This window comes from Ranitomeya variabilis, chromosome 7, assembly GCF_051348905.1.
Source record: "Ranitomeya variabilis isolate aRanVar5 chromosome 7, aRanVar5.hap1, whole genome shotgun sequence".
Lineage (NCBI taxonomy): Eukaryota > Metazoa > Chordata > Amphibia > Anura > Dendrobatidae > Ranitomeya > Ranitomeya variabilis.
This window is the reverse complement of record NC_135238.1, coordinates 233057219-233076891: the sequence shown is the minus strand read 5'-3', so window position 1 is coordinate 233076891 and position 19673 is coordinate 233057219. Positions and strand designations below refer to the sequence as shown.

At 45.4% G+C, this 19673-nt stretch overlaps 1 protein-coding gene across 1 annotated transcript; it reads right to left on the bottom strand.

Annotated features, from left to right (window-relative positions):
* Positions 1 to 13543: 13543 nt before the first annotated feature.
* On the bottom strand, positions 13544 to 19241 carry FEV (FEV transcription factor, ETS family member). Its single transcript, XM_077275570.1, has 2 exons — positions 19133 to 19241; positions 13544 to 14527 (listed from the first exon to the last, which is right to left on the bottom strand). Exons 1-2 carry the CDS (start codon positions 19239 to 19241, stop codon positions 13992 to 13994), a joined length of 645 nt encoding a protein of 214 aa, XP_077131685.1. The 3' UTR covers positions 13544 to 13991.
* Positions 19242 to 19673: the final 432 nt, after the last annotated feature.

The window sequence follows — 19673 nt, the reverse complement described above, 5'->3', positions numbered from 1 at the left end:
ACGTATAATACGTGGCGTATTGTCTTACGCCATGTGTGACTCCAGCCTTACTGTCACTCTTGTCGTGGATTGTAGTATTCCATTACTACCTGCAGGGGGCGGCATATTCCTAATTCCTTACTTATTCCGTTTCTCCCGTGTTATGGCGGCACTTTTGGCCATCAAGGGCAGAAAGAAACAATGATCTGTTATCCGTCCTCTGTCCCAGAATGAAGATGTAAAGACGTGAATCTATGAAAGAAAGTATTTGTATTCGCTCATTGCATCTCCTAATCTAGATGGTAGTATTACTTACCTACCAGCAGAGGGCAGCACCAAACAGAACTCATTATAAATCTGTGCAGGAAAACCTATTTCCTGGAGGAACATAAGTGGCCAAACCAAACTGTAAGCAGAGAACTCAGCGGCACTTATATACACCACAGCCAGTCACAGACAAGGCATCATAGTCCCCATAGGGACTATTCCATATCAGTCACTGAAGTGCGGGAGAAAAGAGGAGTTTCTGGAGAAAAATATGTGACAAAATGTATGGGCTAATTTACACAGTGGCTGCACCAGCAGAATAGTGAGCGCAGCTCTGGAGTATAATACAGGATGTAACTCAGGATCAGTAATGTATGTACACAGTGACTGCACCAGCAGAATAGTGAGTGCAGCTCTGGGGTATAATACAGGATGTAACTCAGGATCAGTAATGTAATGTATGTACACAGTGACTGCACCAGCAGAATAGTGAGTGCAGCTCTGGGGTATAATACAGGATGTAACTCAGGATCAATACTATAATGTATGTACACAGTGACTGCACCAGCAGAATAGTGAGTGCAGCTCTGGAGTATAATACAGGATGTAACTCAGGATCAGTAATGTAATGAATGTACACAGTGACTGCACCAGCAGAATAGTGCGTGCAGCTCTGGGGTATAATACAGGATGTAACTCAGGATCAGTAATGTAATGTATGTACACAGTGACTGCACCAGCAGAATAGTGAGTGCAGCTCTGGGGTATAATACAGGATGTAACTCAGGATCAGTAATGTACTGTATGTACACAGTGACTGCACCAGCAGAATAGTGAGTGCAGCTCTGGAGTATAATACAGGAGGTAACTCAGGATTAGTAATGCAATGTATGTGCAGCGTCCCAGGGTCCTGGTCATTGCAGTAATGTCATTTTCCTCTAGGGGAGAGTGATATTACATTTGGAAGCAAAGAAGGACAACTGCATCCAGGTATCACAAACATGCAACACATTTCACACTCCAGGCCACCAGGGGGAGCTCTGCTCCTATTTATTAGGTCACTCCCTACATAGGTAAAAACTGGTTGCCTGTAGGGAAAGTTAGTGAGTTGTTGGCTGTGCTCAGCTCAGGTAGTTGGTCCCTGGCAGGGGTGGGATCCTGTCAGAGATTGAGGAAGAAGGACACCGAGCTGTGCCTTCCCTGAGAGCTGCAGCTCCTAGAAAGAGACACTGAAGGAGAACTGTATTGTAGAGAGTGAGAAGAAGTCATAGCAAAGGAGTGGACACCAGGAGGGGATCTGCCCTACACAGGCTTCCTCCTTCTGAGGCGCAGGATCTTGGTAGCCGGAACACCGAGGGAGCAACGACCCTTTATGCCTTGCTCCAGAGACCGGCAGGACAGCTAATTTCACATTACCTGTCCGCCCTATACCCAGGAGGCTGGGGCATGATAGAGTCCCTATAAACTGCCTCAACCCACCTGTCATACGGGTTTGTCCTATCCTATCCGGGGACAGAGAGAGAGACATAACATCTACAACATCTGTGAGGACCTTATGAGAAGCTCAGCAGGGAGGTACTACAACACCACGGCGCTAGAGGAAGGCTACTGATTTCTACCTGGATAAGGGGACTCTGGATTTGCCTCCAAACCGGCCGGACTCTGCCTGCCCTGTGGTCTGTTGCTCTGGACTGTGGATGCTGAAGCCTTCAGTAAAGGTAAAGAGACTGCAACCCTGTGTCCTCTTGTTATGATCCCAGTGGCTTAGGACCACAAATCTAACCAGCTAAGTCAGAGACAATAGGACGAGCTCTGGGGATGTGGTAACTGGACTGACCGCAAAGCTGATCCTAACCAAACACACTAAAGGTAGCCTTGGAACGTTTCCTGAAATCCTAGACGTCTCTTCACGGCCTGAGAAACTGACTACCCCTAGAGATAAAGTAAGACCTCACTTGCCTCAGAGAAATAACCCCAAAGAAATAGAACAGCCCCCCACAAATAATAACGGTGAGTTAAGAGGAAAAGACAAATGCAGAGATGAAACAGGTTAAGCAAATGAGGCCCGCTAACACTAGATAGCAGAAAATAGCAAGGGATCTGTGCGGTCAGTAAAAACCCTATACAAAAATATCCACGCAGAGAATGCGAGAACCCCCACACCAACTAACGATGTGGGGGGAGCAACTCAGCACCCCAGAGCTACCAGCAAGCAGAGAAATGACATATTAGCAAGCTGGACAAAACTCATAATATTCTAGGAACATATTGAACACAGATGAGCAAGAATAAGCAAACAGAACTTAGCTTCTCTTGAAGAGACTGGTAACGGATGTAGACAGGAGCAAACAGAATAGCACTGAATACAACGACAGCAGGCATAGACTGAGATTCCAAGTGAGCTTAAATAGAAAACCAGCCCACAGATAACGAGACAGCTGATGCCAGTCACAAACCTGCAGAAAGACAGCACTCACACAGTACCACTTGTGACCACAAGAGGGAGCCCAGAAATAGAGTTCACAACAGTCCTCGTTCTTCACTGCGCCTCTCACCATCCACCATCTACACTCTGGGAAGCCCTAGGGAAACACTTCACCTGTGGGAAGGAATACCATCTAGCTGCCATAACATCACCCCAGCGGACCCCTTAAAGCAGCGTCGGTCACCCTGACCGAATACCACAGGTGGCGTCACGAACATATCCCTTTAAAGACCTTTCCCCTTTAATACGGACCTCCTGAGGGTCACGGACCGGGTCAGCCACCGTGACATCCCCCTGTGAACCGAAGGACCCGGTACCGAGTACCCCATGGCCCCATGGGGGCACTCCATATGTACATAGTGACTGCACCTGCAGAATAATGAGTGCAGCTCTGGGGTATAATACAGGAGGTAACTCAGGATCAGTAATGTAATGTATGTACACAGTGACTGCACCAGCAGAATAGTGAGTGCAGCTCTGGGGTATAATACAGGATGTAACTCAGGATCAGTAATGTAATGTATGTACACAGTGACTGCACCAGCAGAATAGTGAGTGCAGCTCTGGGGTATAATACAGGATGTAACTCAGGATCAGTAATGTAATGTATGTACACAGTGACTGCACCAGCAGAATAGTGAGTGCAGCTCTGGATATAATTCAGGATGTAACTCAGGATCAGTAATGTATGTACACAGTGACTGCACCAGCAAAATAGTGATTTCAGCTCTGGAGTATAATACAGGATGTAACTCAGGATCAGTAATGTAATGTACAGTTATATGAAAAAGTTTGGGCACCCCTATTAATCTTAAGCTTAATGTTTTATAAAAATTGGTTTTTTTTTGCAACAGCTATTTCAGTTTCATATATCTAATAACTGTTGGACACAGTAATGTTTCTGCCTTGAAATGAGGTTTATTGTACTAACAGAAAATGTGCAATCTGCATTCAAACAAAATTTGACAGGTGCATAAGTATGGGCACCCTTATCATTTTCTTGTTTTCAATACTCCTACCTACTTTTTACTGACTTACTAATGCACTTCTTTTGGTTTTGTAACCTCATTGAGCTTTGAACTTCATAGCCAGGTGTATGCAATCATGAGAAAAGCTACTTAAAGTGGCCACGTGCAAGTTGTTCTCCTGTTTGAATCTCCTCTGAAGAGTGGCATCATGGGCTCCTCAAAACAACTGTCAAATGATCTGAAAACAAAGATTATTCAACATAGTTGTTCAGGGGAAGGATACAAAAAGCTGTCTCAGAGATTTAACCTGTCAATTTCCACTGTGAGGAACATAGTAAGGAAATGGAAGAACACAGGTACAGTTCTTGTTAAGGCCAGAAGTGGCAGGCCAAGAAAACATCAGAAAGGCAGAGAAGAAGAATGGTGAGATCAGTCAAGGACAATTCTCAGACCATCTCCAGAGAGCTGCAGCATCAACTTGCTGCAGATGGTGTCACTGTGCATCAGTCAACTATACAACGCACTTTGCACAAGGAGAAGCTGTATGGGAGAGTGATGCGAAAGAAGCCGTTTCTGCAAGTACGCCACAAACTCAGGATCAGTGAGGTAATGTATGCACACAGTGACTGCACCAGCAGAATAGTGAGTGCAGCTCTGCAGTATAATACAGGATGTAACTCAGGATCAGTAATGTAATGTATGTACACAGTGACTGCACCAGCAGAATAGTGAGTGCAGCTCTGGAGTATGATACAGGATGTAACTCAGGATCAGTAATGTAATGTATGTACACAGTGACTGCACCAGCAGAATAGTGAGTGCAGCTCTGGAGTATAATATAGGATGTAACTCAGGATCAGTAATGTATGTACACAGTGACTGCACCAGCAGAATAGTGAGCACAGCTCTGGGGTATAATACAGGATATAACTCAGGATCAGTAATGTAATGTATGTACACAGTGACTTCACCAGCAGAATAGTGAGTGCAGCTCTGGGGTATAATACAGGATGTAACTCAGGATCAGTAATGTAATGTATGTACACAGTGACTGCACCAGCAGAATAGTGAGTGCAGCTCTGGGGTATAACATAGGATATAACTCAGGATCAGTAATGTAATGTATGTACACCGTGACTGCACCAGCAGAATAGTGAGTGCAGCTCTGGGGTATAATAAAAGCACTGATAACAACGGACAAGAAATGATGTAGAGAACTCCAATATGAGGTCGATGCTGCAGCTATGTCCAGGTGCCTTATATGCCCAGAGACCACTTTATTACTGGTGAAAACGCAGATTTTGTATTGGGAGACTGGATTTTAATTACATAATAAGGATCCGGAAATCTCAAAGCTAGACAAGGCTTTTTGTAAAATGATAAATTGACTGTGAAAAAAAAAAGGTTCAATTGAAAATATTAACATTTATTTTTATTGTTATTTTTTTGTTTTACACAAGAACTTTCATAGTTTCTATATAATTTGCCTTTGGGTTTCTTTGTAGAGTTTGCTGCAGAATGTAAAACCTCTGACCTGTGGTGGATCAGTAATTCACAGCTTGGGTTTTCTACATCCGTATTTAAGATAATTTTTTGGTAGAGAAAAGAAGGGGCCGATCTTCAGACGTCTCAGATTTTCATTCTGTGCCACATAGTGTCTTGTGCAAACAATGAGGAATTTATTTCTTCAGCAGTTTTTCATACATGGCTGCTTTGCTTTTTTAAGGTGTTTTACAAGGTTTGGTCTTCATGTAATGAACAGTTCTGCAACTTTTCACATATTCGGTGTTTCAGTTCCTTGTTATTTCAACATCTCTGCTTCCTGTCAGTGAAAGGGAACATTCTAGGCATCAGCAGCACAGATTTGTCCCCTCCTAATGGTTTGTAACAATGTATCATTCCAGGTAAAACGAATCAATCTGAGGCACAAACTCTACAGATCCCAGAGGATTTTCTATGTCTGTGAGATTTTCAGCCTCAGGATATTCATTATAATGTTTCCAATCGTTGACAGGTAGCAGAGGTCTCAAAAATGGCATGGAGCTGAAACCAAACTGAACAAAATTGCAGACTTTTTCAGTCATTCTGCTCTGTAGTTTTCATATGGTGCACGTACATATATATATATGTATATATTTATATAACATTTAACCCCCTCTTACCTGAAAGACTCAGTAAGATACAACAGCGATTACATTGACTATACATCAGATATAATACATTGTGATATCAAGGTCGTGGGTGTGAGACCCTTATATCCGTCAGTGTCTGTATTTACAGCCTTGTTTGTTGCGGAGCTCAAAGCTTCACTGTCGTCTCATTCATCAGTTTGTTAAAGCGCCTGTCAGGTCTCCAGAACTACCCGATGTAAGGACAGGACAAGGGGCAGCCTGGGGGGATGATGCTTCCCATTATATTGTTCAATATTATTATGTTAAAAGCTGTTTACCTGCGGCTGGGAGCCATAGAGAAAGCCACCAAGCCATAGAGGAAGCCACCAAGCCATAGAGGAAGCCGCTGAGCCATAGAGAACACCGCTGAGCTATAGAGGAAGCCACCGAGCTGTAAAGAAAGCCACCAAGCCATAGAGAACACCGCCGAGCCATAGAGGAAGTCGCCGAGCTGTAAAAAAAAAGACCAAGCCATAGAGAACACCACCGAGCCATAGAGGAAGCCGCCGAGCTGTAAAGAAAGCTGCCAAGCCATAGAAAACACCACCGAGCCATAGAGAAAGCCGCCAAGCCATAGAGAAAGCTGCCGAGCCATAGTGAAAGCAGCCGAGCCATAGAGAAAGCCGCCGAGCCATAGAGAAAGCCGTCAAGCCATAAAGAAAGCCACCGAGCCATAGAGGAAGTCGCCGAGCTGTAAAGAAAGCCACCAAGCCATAGAGAACACCACCGAGCCATAGAGAAAGCCGCCAAGCCATAGAGAAAGCTGCCGAGCCATAGTGAAAGCAGCCGAGCCATAGAGAAAGCCGCCGAGCCATAAAGAACGCCACCGAGCCATAGAGGAAGCCGCCGAGCCATAGAGAAAGCCGCCGAGCCATAGAGGAGGCCGCCGAGCCATAGAGAAAGCCGCCGAGCCATAGAGAAGGCCGCCGAGCCATAGAGGAGGCCACCGAGCCATATTGAAAGCCGCCAAGCCATAGAGAACGCTGCCGAGCCATAGAGAACGCCACCGAGCCATAGAGAAAGCCGCCAAGCCATAGAAAATGCCAATGCCACCGAGCCATAGAGAAGGCCGCCGAGCCATAAAGAAAGCCGCCGAGCCATAGAGAAAGCCGCTGAGCCATAGAGAACGCCACCGAGCCATAGAGAATGCCGCCGAGCCTTAGAGAACGCCACTGAGCCATGGAGAATGCCGCCGAGCCATACAGAACATCGCCGAGCCATACAGAACATCGCCGAGCCATAGAGAAAGTCGCCAAGCCATAGAGAAAGCCGTCGAGCCATAGAGAAAGCCGCCGAGCCATAGAGAACGCCACCGAGCCATAGAGAACGCCACCGAGCCATAGAGAATGCCGCCGAGCCTTAGAGAACGCCACTGAGCCATAGAGAATGCCGCCGAGCCATACAGAACATCGCCGAGCCATACAGAACATCGCCGAGCCATAGAGAAAGTCCCCAAGCCATAGAGAAAGCCGTCGAGCCATAGAGAAAGCCGCCGAGCCATAGAGAACGCCACCGAGCCATAGAGAATGCCGCCGAGCCATAGAGAAAGTCGCCAAGCCATAGAGAATGCTGCTGAGCCATAGAGAATGCCGCCAAGCCATAGAGAACGCCGCCGAGCCATAGAGAACGCCACCGAGCCATAGAGAATGCCGCCGAGCCTTAGAGAACGCCACTGAGCCATAGAGAATGCCGCCGAGCCATAGAGAAAGCCGCCGAGCCATAGAGAACGCCACCGAGCCATAGAGAACGCCACCGAGCCATAGAGAATGCCGCCGAGCCTTAGAGAACGCCACTGAGCCATAGAGAATGCCGCCGAGCCATACAGAACATCGCCGAGCCATACAGAACATCGCCGAGCCATAGAGAAAGTCGCCAAGCCATAGAGAAAGCCGTCGAGCCATAGAGAAAGCCGCCAAGCCATAGAGAACGCCACCGAGCCATAGAGAACGCCACCGAGCCATAGAGAATGCCGCCGAGCCTTAGAGAACGCCACTGAGCCATAGAGAATGCCGCCGAGCCATACAGAACATCGCCGAGCCATACAGAACATCGCCGAGCCATAGAGAAAGTCCCCAAGCCATAGAGAAAGCCGTCGAGCCATAGAGAAAGCCGCCGAGCCATAGAGAACGCCACCGAGCCATAGAGAATGCCGCCGAGCCATAGAGAAAGTCGCCAAGCCATAGAGAATGCTGCTGAGCCATAGAGAATGCCGCCAAGCCATAGAGAACGCCGCCGAGCCATAGAGGAGGCCGCCGAACCATAAAGAAAGCCGCCGAGCCATAGAGAAAGCCGCCAAGCCATAGAGAACGCCGCCGAGCCATAGAGAACGCCACCGAGCCATAGAGAAAGCCGCCAAGCCATAGAAAATGCCACAGAGCCATAGAGGAGGCCGTCGAGCCATAAAGAAAGCCGCCGAGCCATAGAGAAAGCCGCCAAGCCATAGAGAACGCCGCCGAGCCATAGAGAAAACCACCGAGTTATAGAGAACGCTACCAAGCCATAGAGGAAGCCGCTTAGCCGTAAAGAAAGTCGCCAAGCCATAGAGAACGCCACCGAGCCATAGAGAACGCCACCGAGCCATAGAGAACGCCGCTGAGCCATAGAGAAAGCCACTGAGCCGTAGAGAAAGCTGCCAAGTCATAGAGAAAGCTGCCGACTCATAAAGAAAGCTGCCGAGCCATAGAGAAAGCTGCCGAGTCATAGAAAAAGCTGCCGAGTCATAGAGAAAGCTGCCGAGTCCTGCTTCTTCCCACCATTTACAGTACGGTCAATAGTTTGGACTTTCCTGCTCTTGCAAAGATTTTCCTTGTGTTTATTATAATGTACACATTGTAGATTCAGATTTAAAGGGAACCTGTCACATCCAGAACTTTTACCTACTGGGGGCGTAAGAGTTGCAGACTACAACTGGGACCATGTGGGAGGGAGGCATAGTATCAGGACGGGGACATTATACCAGGAAAAAAAGTCAGGGTGGGAACATTGTTATATGATGATGGGCATTATTACTGGAAGTTACCCAGGATGGGGGACATTATTACAGGATGGCGCCAGGATGGGGGACATTATTACAGGATGGGGCCAGGATGGGGGACATTTGTTATGATCTGGTGACCTTGGAGCCACATGAAAACTTTCTCTGGAGTCGGTGGAACCTGTACTGACCGCAAATCCTGAACTAACACTGCAACTAGAAGTAGCCGTGGGGTGTGCCTAACAAACCCTAGACACCTCGACACAGCCGGAGGACTAAATACCCCTATAGATGGAAATAGGAATGCTATCTTGCCTCAGAGCAGACCCCCAAAGGATAGGCAGCCCCCCACGAATAATGACTGTGAGTAGGAGAAGAATAGACACACGCAGGTAGAAAACAGGATTTAGCAAAAGAGGCCACTCTAGCTAAATAGGAAAGGATAGGACAGATTACTAGGCGGTCAGTATTAAAACCCTTCCAAAAATATCCACCGCAGATAATACAAAAAGTTCCACAATCTAACTAAAGACATGGAATGTATATCTGCCACTCCAGAGAATCCAACAAGACTGAGAAAATACTCACACAATCTAAGCTGGACAAGAAAACACAAAGAAGAGCACTGAATTGTGAAGCACACAGCATGTGTGCCACAGGAAAAAAAAACAGACACTTATCTTTGCTGATTTGGCAGAAAGGCAGGAGGAACCAGGCAGAGGTCCCACACCTCCCAACAACCATTGACAACTGGCAAGGACTAATGAATCCTGCACACCTAAATACCCCAGTCAGAACTGCAATCAGCAGATACACCTGACCAGGACTGCAACCCAGGGACAACTGCATTACCACCTACTACCACCGGAGGGAGCCCAAAAGCAGAATTCACAACAGACATTATTACAAGAAGGGCCCAGGATGGGGCCAGAATGGCAGACATTATTACATGGGGGACTAACATGCATGTCTTGAAAGGATCTAGAATCCTACAAGGGCCCATGCATGTGACCAACATGCAGGTGGGGGCCCAGGTATAAATTTTGCACCGAGGCCCATGAGACTAGTTATGCCACTGCTATTTACCATCCAGCATAAAGATAATAAGGTAAATCCTTTATAAACCCTGTGTAGTTAACTTATTGGAGCAGTGGCTACAGGGAGAAAATGAATGTATATCCTCCCTGCATATCCTCCCTGCGGCTTCCAGTCATGGCTGCGGTGTAGGGAGCTGTCACAGTCACTGCTCAGAAGTCTGTGACCACGCTCCCAATCAATCGCACAGGATAATTAGTGGGGACTGTAACCGCTCTGTGCACCACCCTAATGACCCTAAGCGAGAGGCTGTAGGGAGGAAAGAACTTTATCTTCTCCCTGTAGCCACTGCTCCAATCAGTGAGCTGCACAAGATTTAAATACTTTTTACCTGCAGATTACCCATATATCTGCAGGAAGGTAAAATTTCTGGAAGTGACAGGTTCCCTTTAAGGAACACATTGAAACAACTAGTAAAGAAGTACGTGTGACATAAACCAGAATATTTATTATGCCTTAGATTCCTCGTTTTCCCCGTTTGATGACAGCTTTAATCTGTACTGTGGTCAGAAGAAGTAAAATGTGAGACCTTTGTGAGATGCAGAAGTGGTGAATGGATGGTTTGTACAGGTGGTGCCCACTGTGAAGCATGACGCGGAGGTGTGATGGTGACTCTGGTGGGGATTCAGTCCACATTCAGGGCACATTACCCAGCATGGCGACCACAGAGCTATGCAAAGAACGCAGCTCATCTGATCCGGTGGGACTATTTGTGTGATAGCAGTACGACAACCCAAAACAGGTGATGTGTCCAGAAGGAGAGGGATGGAGGCTGCATCAGATGACACGGCCTCCGCAATCACCAACCTCTACCCAATGGAGATGGTTTGGGATGAGCTGGATGCAAAATGAATAAGGCTGGTTTCACACTTGCGTTTTTATCTGCATGCGTTTTTTAAAAAAAACAAAAAAACGCATGTGTGAAAAACGCATGTAAACGCGGTAAAACGCATGCGTTTTTTAGACGCATGCGTTTTTATAGAAAAACACAAGAAAACACAAGAAAACCCTAACCCTAACCCTACCCCTACCCCTACCCCTAACCCTAAACGTGACTGAAATACGTGGCACTGAAATACGTGGCACTGAAATACGTGGCACTGAAATACGTGCAACTGAAATACGTGGTACTTAAATACGTGGCACTTAAATACGTGGCACGTGGCACTTAAATACGTGGCACGTGGCACTTAAATACGTGGCACGTGGCACTTAAATACGTGGCACTTAAATACGTGGCACTTAAATAGGTGGCACGTGGCACTTAAATAGGTGGCACGTGGCACTTAAATACGTGGCACTTAAATACGTGGCACTTAAATACGTGGCACGTGGCACTTAAATACGTGGCACGTGGCACTTAAATACGTGGCACTTAAATACGTGGCACTTAAATACGTGGCACGTGGCACTTAAATAGGTGGCACGTGGCACTTAAATACGTGGCACTTAAATACGTGGCACTTAAATACGTGGCACGTGGCACTTAAATACGTGGCACGTGGCACTTAAATAGGTGGCACGTGGCACTTAAATACGTGGCACTTAAATACGTGGCACTTAAATACGTGGCACTTAAATACGTGGCACGTGGCACTTAAATAGGTGGCACGTGGCACTTAAATACGTGGCACTTAAATACGTGGCACTTAAATACGTGGCACTTAAATACGTGGCACGTGGCACTTAAATACGTGGCACGTGGCACTTAAATACGTGGCACGTGGCATACGTGGCACTGAAATACGTGATACGTGGCACTTAAATACGTGGCAATGTGACTGTCAGAAAATGTTCATTAAACGGTTAGGGGTGAGGTTAGGGGTAGAGTTAGGGTTAGGGTTTGGATCCCTTTATCACCTTGATGGTGGTGGGTGGCTTTTCAGTGTGTTTTATGTTTTTTTTCTATAAAAACGCATGCGTTTTTAGCGCAAACAAACGCATGTGCTTAAAAACGCATGCGTTTACATAGACAGCAATGCATTTTTTTGCCGCGAAAAAACGCATGCGTTTTTTCGCGGCAAAAAAACGCGCAAGAAAATACTGCAGGTAGCATTTTTGAAAATGAACGCATGCAGACAAAAAACGCATGCGTTTGAAAACGCGACCAAACGAATGTGAAAAAAAACGCATGCGTTTTCAATGTTAAATATAGGGAAAAAAACGCATGCGTTTTTTGTGCAAAAAACGCTGCAGACAAAAACGCAAGTGTGAAACCAGCCTAAGGCCGGGTTCACGCAGCGGAGCGTTCAGAAGCAGTGAAACACATACAGCTGCAGACTCCGCTCCCGAGTGACGGCGGCAGTGCCCGGTATTGATACGAGAGACTCATGCGAGTTATCGCATTGCACACACAAGTGTGACCCCGGCCTAAGAAGCATCAAAGAGCTCAGCATCTCCGGGAGCGAATTCAGGACTGCTGGAAGCCATTCCTGGTGACCACCTGATGGTGCTGCTGGAGACAATGACAAGGGTGTAAGTTCCCTGCTTCTTTTTCCACCATTTATATAGAAAGCCTGTGAGTCCTGCTTCTTTAAAAGGCTTTCTGCACCAATGAAGAGGGAATAGAGGACTCACAGGCTTTCTCTATGACTATGCAGAGCCAGACTCACAGGCTTTCTCTTTGACTATGCAGAGCCAGACTCACGGGTCTTCTCTATGAATGTGCAGGGCTGGACTCACAGGCTTTCTCAATGATGGTGCAGAGCCGGACTCACAGGTTCTCTCTATGACTGCGCATTGCCAGACTCACAGGCTTTCTCTGACTGTGCAGTGCCAGACTCACAGGCTTTCTCTATGACTGTGCAGGGCCAGACTCACAGGCTTTCTCTATGACTGTGCAGGGCCAGACTCACAGGCTTTCTCTATGACTGTGCAGGGCCAGACTCACAGGCTTTCTTTATGACTGTGCAGGGCCAGACTCACAGGCTTTCTCTATGACTGTGCAGGGCCGGACTCACAGGCTTTCTCTATGACTGTGCAGGGCCGGACTCACAGGCTTTCTCTATGACTGTGCAGAGCCGGACTCACAGGCTTTCTCTATGACTGCGCAGTGCCAGACTCACAGGCTTTCTCTATGACTGTGCAGGGCCGGACTCACAGGCTTTCTCTATGACTGTGCAGGGCCGGACTCACAGGCTTTCTCTATGACTGTGCAGGGCCAGACTCACAGGCTTTCTCTATGACTGTGCAGGGCCAGACTCACAGGCTTTCTCTATGACTGTGCAGGGCCAGACTCACATGCTTTCTCTGACTGCTCAGTGCCGGACTCACAGGCTTTCTCTATGACTGTGCAGGGCCAGACTCACAAGCTTTCTCTATGACTGCGCAGGGCCAGACTCACAGGCTTTCTCTATGACTGCGCAGGGCCAGACTCACAAGCTTTCTCTATGACTGTGCAGGGCCAGACTCACAGGCTTTCTCTATGACTGTGCAGGGCCGGACTCACAGGCTTTCTCTATGACTGCGCAGGGCCAGACTCACAAGCTTTCTCTATGACTGTGCAGGGCCAGACTCACAGGCTTTCTTTATGACTGTGCAGGGCCAGACTCACAGGCTTTCTCTGACTGTGCAGGGCCGGACTCACAGGCTTTCTCTATGACTGTGCAGGGCCGGACTCACAGGCTTTCTCTATGACTGTGCAGGGCCAGACTCACAGGCTTTCTCTGACTGCTCAGTGCCGGACTCACAGGCTTTCTCTATGACTGTGCAGGGCCGGACTCACAGGCTTTCTCTATGACTATGCAGGGCCGGACTCACAGGCTTTCTCTATGACTATGCAGGGCCAGACTCACAGGCTTTCTCGATGCATTCTGACAGCTTTTTACATGAAAATACTGAATAAAATATTAGATAATGATATTTCCTGGTGCTGGGCCCATGTTCCTCTGTCCCATTTTGCCCTCAGGTACAGACCTGACAGATCCGCTTTAATCCTATCCATACAGCTGTTTTCCACATTATGGTGACTGATACAACGGGACTCACTCGTCACCTGAGCACTTACTGTAGTTTGATGGCCCAGTTCTTACCCGTATCCAGCAAGCAATGAGTTAATGGTAATGTGCGCTCATGTTGCCCACACTGTTCATGGAGGTGAGATGAGCGGTGGAGACTGCGCCAAACCCCCCAGGGGCAGACTGCAGGCTGTGAGTGGGGTACAGGGCTGAGGGGGTGCTCGGCCAATACGAGAATCCAGCGGGCGCCACCCCGGAGGTCATGAGGTTCAGCTTGGATAGTCCCGGGAAGGGTAAATGCGGCAGATTGCTCTGGAACTTATACAGAGACTGTTCGGTGCTGGGTGCAGACTGGCAAACCTGGGCCAAGCCGTGGAAGTCAAACTTGTAGGCGTATCTCTTGCCATGGACCTTGGCCATTATGTTCTTGTCGTAGTAGTAGCGCAGGGCTCGGCTCAGCTTGTCATAGTTCATGTTCGGTTTGCTTTTCCTTTCCCCCCAGCGTCGGGCAACCTCATCCGGATCGGTCAGCTTGAACTCTCCGTTGGTGCCTTCCCAAGCAATGCAGTTGGCATTGGAGTGATCGGACAAGAGCTCCAGGAGGAACTGCCAGAGCTGGATCTGTCCACTGCCTGCAGGAGAGAAACGCATCAGCCTCAGAAGGATGCACACACGAAAACGGTTGACGTTGCATTGTTCCACACTATGTGCACACGTTGCAGATTTCCTGCAGAACTTTTTTTTCCGCACAGAAACGCTGCAGATCTGCAAGTGATTTACACTACAATGTAAATTAATGGCAAAAAAAAAATGCTGTGCTAATGGTGCGGAAAAATCTGCACTTCAAAGACTTTTGCACCGTTCTGTAGTTTCAATATGAGGCTATCTGCACACGGTGCGGATTCGTGTGCGGATTTTTCTGCACCGTTTTTGAAAAATCCGCAGGTAAAACGCCCTGCATTTTGCCTGTGGATTTCCTGCGTTTTTGTGCAGATTTCACCTCCGTTTTTACACCTGCAGATTCCTATTGAGGAGCAGGTGTAAAACGCTGCGGAATCCATACAAAGAATTGACATGCTGCGGAAAATAAACTGCAGCATTTCCATGCAGTATTTTCCGCACCATGTGCACTGCGGATTTGGTTTTCCATAGGTTTACATGGTACTGTACAACGCATGGAAAACTGCTGCGAATCCGCAGGGCCAATCCGCAGCAAAATCCGCAGCAAAATACTATCACATAGGCCCGATTCATCAAGACTGACGTTTCGTAAGCCAGTATTAATGAAGGGAGCACTGGAGAGCTGAGCCAAATTAATTAAGAAGTGCCCGCCTCATTAATGAATTTTGCAACAGGCAGGGGCTTGTGTACTTTCCTTCCATAGTTTACTCCACTTTTGTGAAATAAATACATTTTATGATGAATTTGTTGGGTGAAATTACGCACGGCCGCCCACCTAAGTTCTGCACAAAAATCTGGTGGATCTGGTCGGGGTTGGCGTAAAAAACGCCAAAAGTTGCTATAATTTTGCACAACTTTTAGTTGCAGAAAAATTACATGCAATTTCAGTCATTTTTGCAACAAAAATTGTTTGATGAATCCTAATCATACTATCTAAGGCCGGTTTCACACGTCAGTGGCTCCGGTACGTGTGGTGACAGTTTCCTCACGTACTGGAGACACTGACTCACGTAGACACATTAAAATCAATGTGTCTCTGCACATGGCAGAGTGTTTTCACGGACTGTGTGTCCGTTTGAAAAACACGGAGACATGTCAGTGTTCGTGGGAGCGCACGGATCACACGGACCCATTAAAGTCAATGGGTCCGTGTAAAACCCGTACCGCACACGGATGCTGTCCATGTGCAGTCTGTGTGCCATGCAAGAGACAGTGCTACCGTAAGCGCTGTCCCCCCAGCGTGGTGCTGAAGAAGCCATTCATTTCTTCTCTCCAGCAGCATTCGCTGGAGAGAAGGAATGAAAAATCATTGTTTTTTTATTTTGGGGGGGTTTAAAATAAAGATCCTTGTCACCACCCCCCTCCCCCCACCCTCTGTGCACCCGCCCGCTGGAAATAAAATACTCACCCAGCTCCCTCGATGCTTTCTCTCAGCGCTGCAGCTTGTCCTGTATGAGCGGTCACGTGGTGCCGCTCATTACAGGGATGAATATGCGGCTCCACCTCCCATAGGTCATAGGCCTAAGGCCAGTCTCACACGTCCAGATAATTCCGGTACCGGAGAAAATGGTACCGGAGTTATCCGTGTCCATGTGCTCACGTAGGCCATCCGTGTGGGATCCGTGTGATGTCCGTGAGTACGTTTTTAAGGTCCGTGTGCTGTCCGTGTCCGTGTATTGCAACAATTTTTACAATTTTAACCCTATGACAGGAAAAACGCACACGGACAGCACACGGATATCACACGGACTGCACACGGACAGCATCCGTGTGCGGTACGTGTTTACACGGACCCATTGACTTTAATGGGTCCGTGTGATCCGTGCGCTCCCACGAACACTGACATGTCTCCGTGTTTTGCAAACGTACACACGGTCCGGGAAAAATCACTGATATCTGCAGAGACACATTCATTTTAATTTGTCTACATGTGTCAGTGTCTCCGGTACGTGAGGAAACTGTCACCTCACGTACCGGAGCCACTGACGTGTGAAACCGGCCTAATATAGTAAAATATTGAAATGTAGTCAGAGTATCACAGGTGGTGGCGGCACGTTCTGCTCCTGGCTGGTAGAACAGTCCATAATTATCACCCTGCTGAACCAGCAGCAAAAATGCACCAAAATCTGCAGTGAAATCCATGGGGCTGATTCATCAAGCAGGTTTCTGTTGAAAACCTATTTATTGTCACAACATTTCTGAACAACTTTTAGCCCCGACAAATTTTTGGGAAATTGGAAAGAGCTTAGCTGTAGCCGAGCAAAAGCAACAAATTCAACATCATTTACGGAGAAAAAAAAGCACAATTCCAACAAAAATATATTCCTGTTGTTGGCTGGAATAACATTTTTTGGGTTGATGCATTGTAGAGGAAGGAAAAGCCAATCTGCTGAGCAAATCCCTCATTGAATCTACATTCGTACAGATCAGTTTTGATATGGAATTTGGCGCAAAATCTGATTAGGATCTTCCCTAATTTCTGCTGCAGAAATTGATCAAACCCTCAAAAAAATTCTCACATAAACTAAAAACATCAATTGAGATATTTTATGAAATTATTTATAACTGAGCAGAAGTGTTTCCTCATAGATCTATGTATATATATTTTCCTGACATTAGTAATGAGAAACAATAAACCAGAAATCAGAATATTACAGTTTTGGTCCTATTGGGCTTGACATATTTTCCTTTAATTTCTGACAATAAATGCAAAGAAATAATAAGAATTAACACCTTCACTAAAACCAATAGCATTGTAGCAGACAGATTCTAATCATAATTAACGAAAGTATTAAGTAATTCATGGCCAAATAGCGGCCTTAGACTCTGCCGGCTATAGGAAACTGTTCAGAAGTCAGCGACATTTAGGTGGTAAAAATAAACTTTTTCATTCCTGTTATGTCGCTTTGCATTAATTCCTGAAAATCACCCGAAGGGTTAATAAACTACCTGACCACAATTTTCAATTTGTCAGGTGGTGCTGTTTTAAAAATTGTATTAGTTTAGGAGATTTTCCAACATATAGGACCAACAATGTCCCTTCAAACCTGGATAAGTCCCAAAAAAAAAAAAAAATTGCAAATGTCCTTGAAAAAATGAAAAATTTCTGCTACATTTTTAAACCTCCTAAAATGCTAACAAAATAAAATAACATTTTACAAATGGTGCAGATGTAAAGCAGACATGAGGGAAATGTTATTTATTAATATGTTTCTATAGTATGACTATCCGGATTAAAGAAATAATCATTCAAAGTTTGAAAATTGATAATTTTTTTACATTTTTGTAAAAAAAAAAATATATTTTTTATAAATATACATAAAACATATCAACCTAAATTTACCATTATCTTAAATTATAATGTGCCACAAAATAACATTCTCAAAATCACTGGGATTTGTTGAAGCATTCCAGAGTTATTTCCATGTAAAGTGATAATAGTCTGTCACTAAGGGGTTAAGAAAGATCTCATAAATACACATATATATGAAAACATGAAATATGTATTTTATATCTGTGTGTGTATGTGTATATATATATATATATATATATATATATATATATATATATAAATACACATAATATATATATACATATACAGATATATATATACAGACAGATAGATATATATATATATATATATATATATATATATATATATATATATATATAATTGCTGCTGTTAATAAAGTATTTGTTCATTTTAACCAAATCGGAGTTCTTAAAATAACCTCAAAGCTTTCACTAATGATAATTTCTTGCTCGCAGCAATTAATATTATTAATAATAATGACAATAAAGATACAATTCATTTACATAAGTTACATATTTTTTATTTCAGTTTTAATGTATGAATTAATGTAGATATTTTTAATTATTTTGTTCTCATTTTTTTATTTATTCACAAAGTAAAAGATGCTAAATATAAAGCTTTAACTAATGTTAACATCAATAATAATAATAATAGTAGTATTAATAATAACTATCATTTGGCTGTTATGTATGGGAATAATCAGCCTTCAGTCTCCTCTCCTGTAATTTACAATGATTTAATAATAAAGGTGATGTGATTAAAATAATCATCATTTTGGTATATTACCGGTGAGATATTAATAATAAAGTAATATTACTATTAACAATACATTCTTTTTACTGTTACATTTCAATATTCTGGGCTGTCTCTGCCGGGAACTCAGAATTCAGTCTGATATATTCCCCCCCGACAATATCTCCATAAGGGAATCCCAATTTTTTTATGAACCTTTGCTCAAACATTCGTTAGCATTGAATCCTCTGGCTGCGCAAATCACTTCAGTTCCTTCATGATAAAATAATATAATAACAAACGACCCGCAGGAGACTCTGCACAGTCCGACAATTCCTGCTGCATTTTATGGAGACTTCACAAACCATTTTCTAATGAATCAGTTCTCACTCTTGTCCCCGATGTGCGGTGTCAATGCTAAGCTTGCAGTAGTTATTTCCATGCATGATATTGTTATATACAGTGATATTATTAGATGCATCATCCCATCCTGATACATTCATGTTCTCACCTTTCTGGACTCCGGCAGAGAATGGCCTCCAGCTCTGAGTTTTTTCCTTCAGGAAACTTTCACCTACAGGATCTGATCCCAAGAAATATGGTTTATTACACAGAAACATCGCAGGTAATATCCCGACCCGACAACCGTCACACATCACTGTACAGAATGGGGGCTCTGTAGGACTAGTCCTGTATATGGGGCAGAGTATCTGAACTAAGGCTACCAGAAAATAAAAGATGTGATGTAATGGAAACAAGGACCCGCGGCAGCTCTGCACCCCCCATTCTCCCTGCGTGTCCCCAATGTATCACTTGGCTGCCTGGGGATTGTGGATCAATAGTTATTCGGGGGTCACAGTTAGATTTGGAGGGTATCTAGTATGGAAGTTTTTGGGTGTCCCTCATATGTGGGGATTATTGTGGGGTGTTTGGCAGTTGTGTGTGAGGGTTTCTGGGGTTTGTGGGGGTCTCTGGGTGCCCCAGTAGTTTGTAGGTGTCCCTCTGATTTGTGGGTGTTCCCTCAGCTCCCTGGACTCAGGATGAAAGTGTAA

Bases quoted from the DNA above. Each gene is read 5' to 3' on its own strand.
- FEV (XM_077275570.1), bottom strand. From the start codon at position 19,241: ATGTTTCTGTGTAATAAACCATATTTCTTGGGATCAGATCCTGTAGGT. The intron at 14,528-19,132 runs GTGAGAACATGA...TCTCTCCTGCAG, and splicing joins CTCTGCCGGAGTCCAGAAAG to GCAGTGGACAGATCCAGCTC.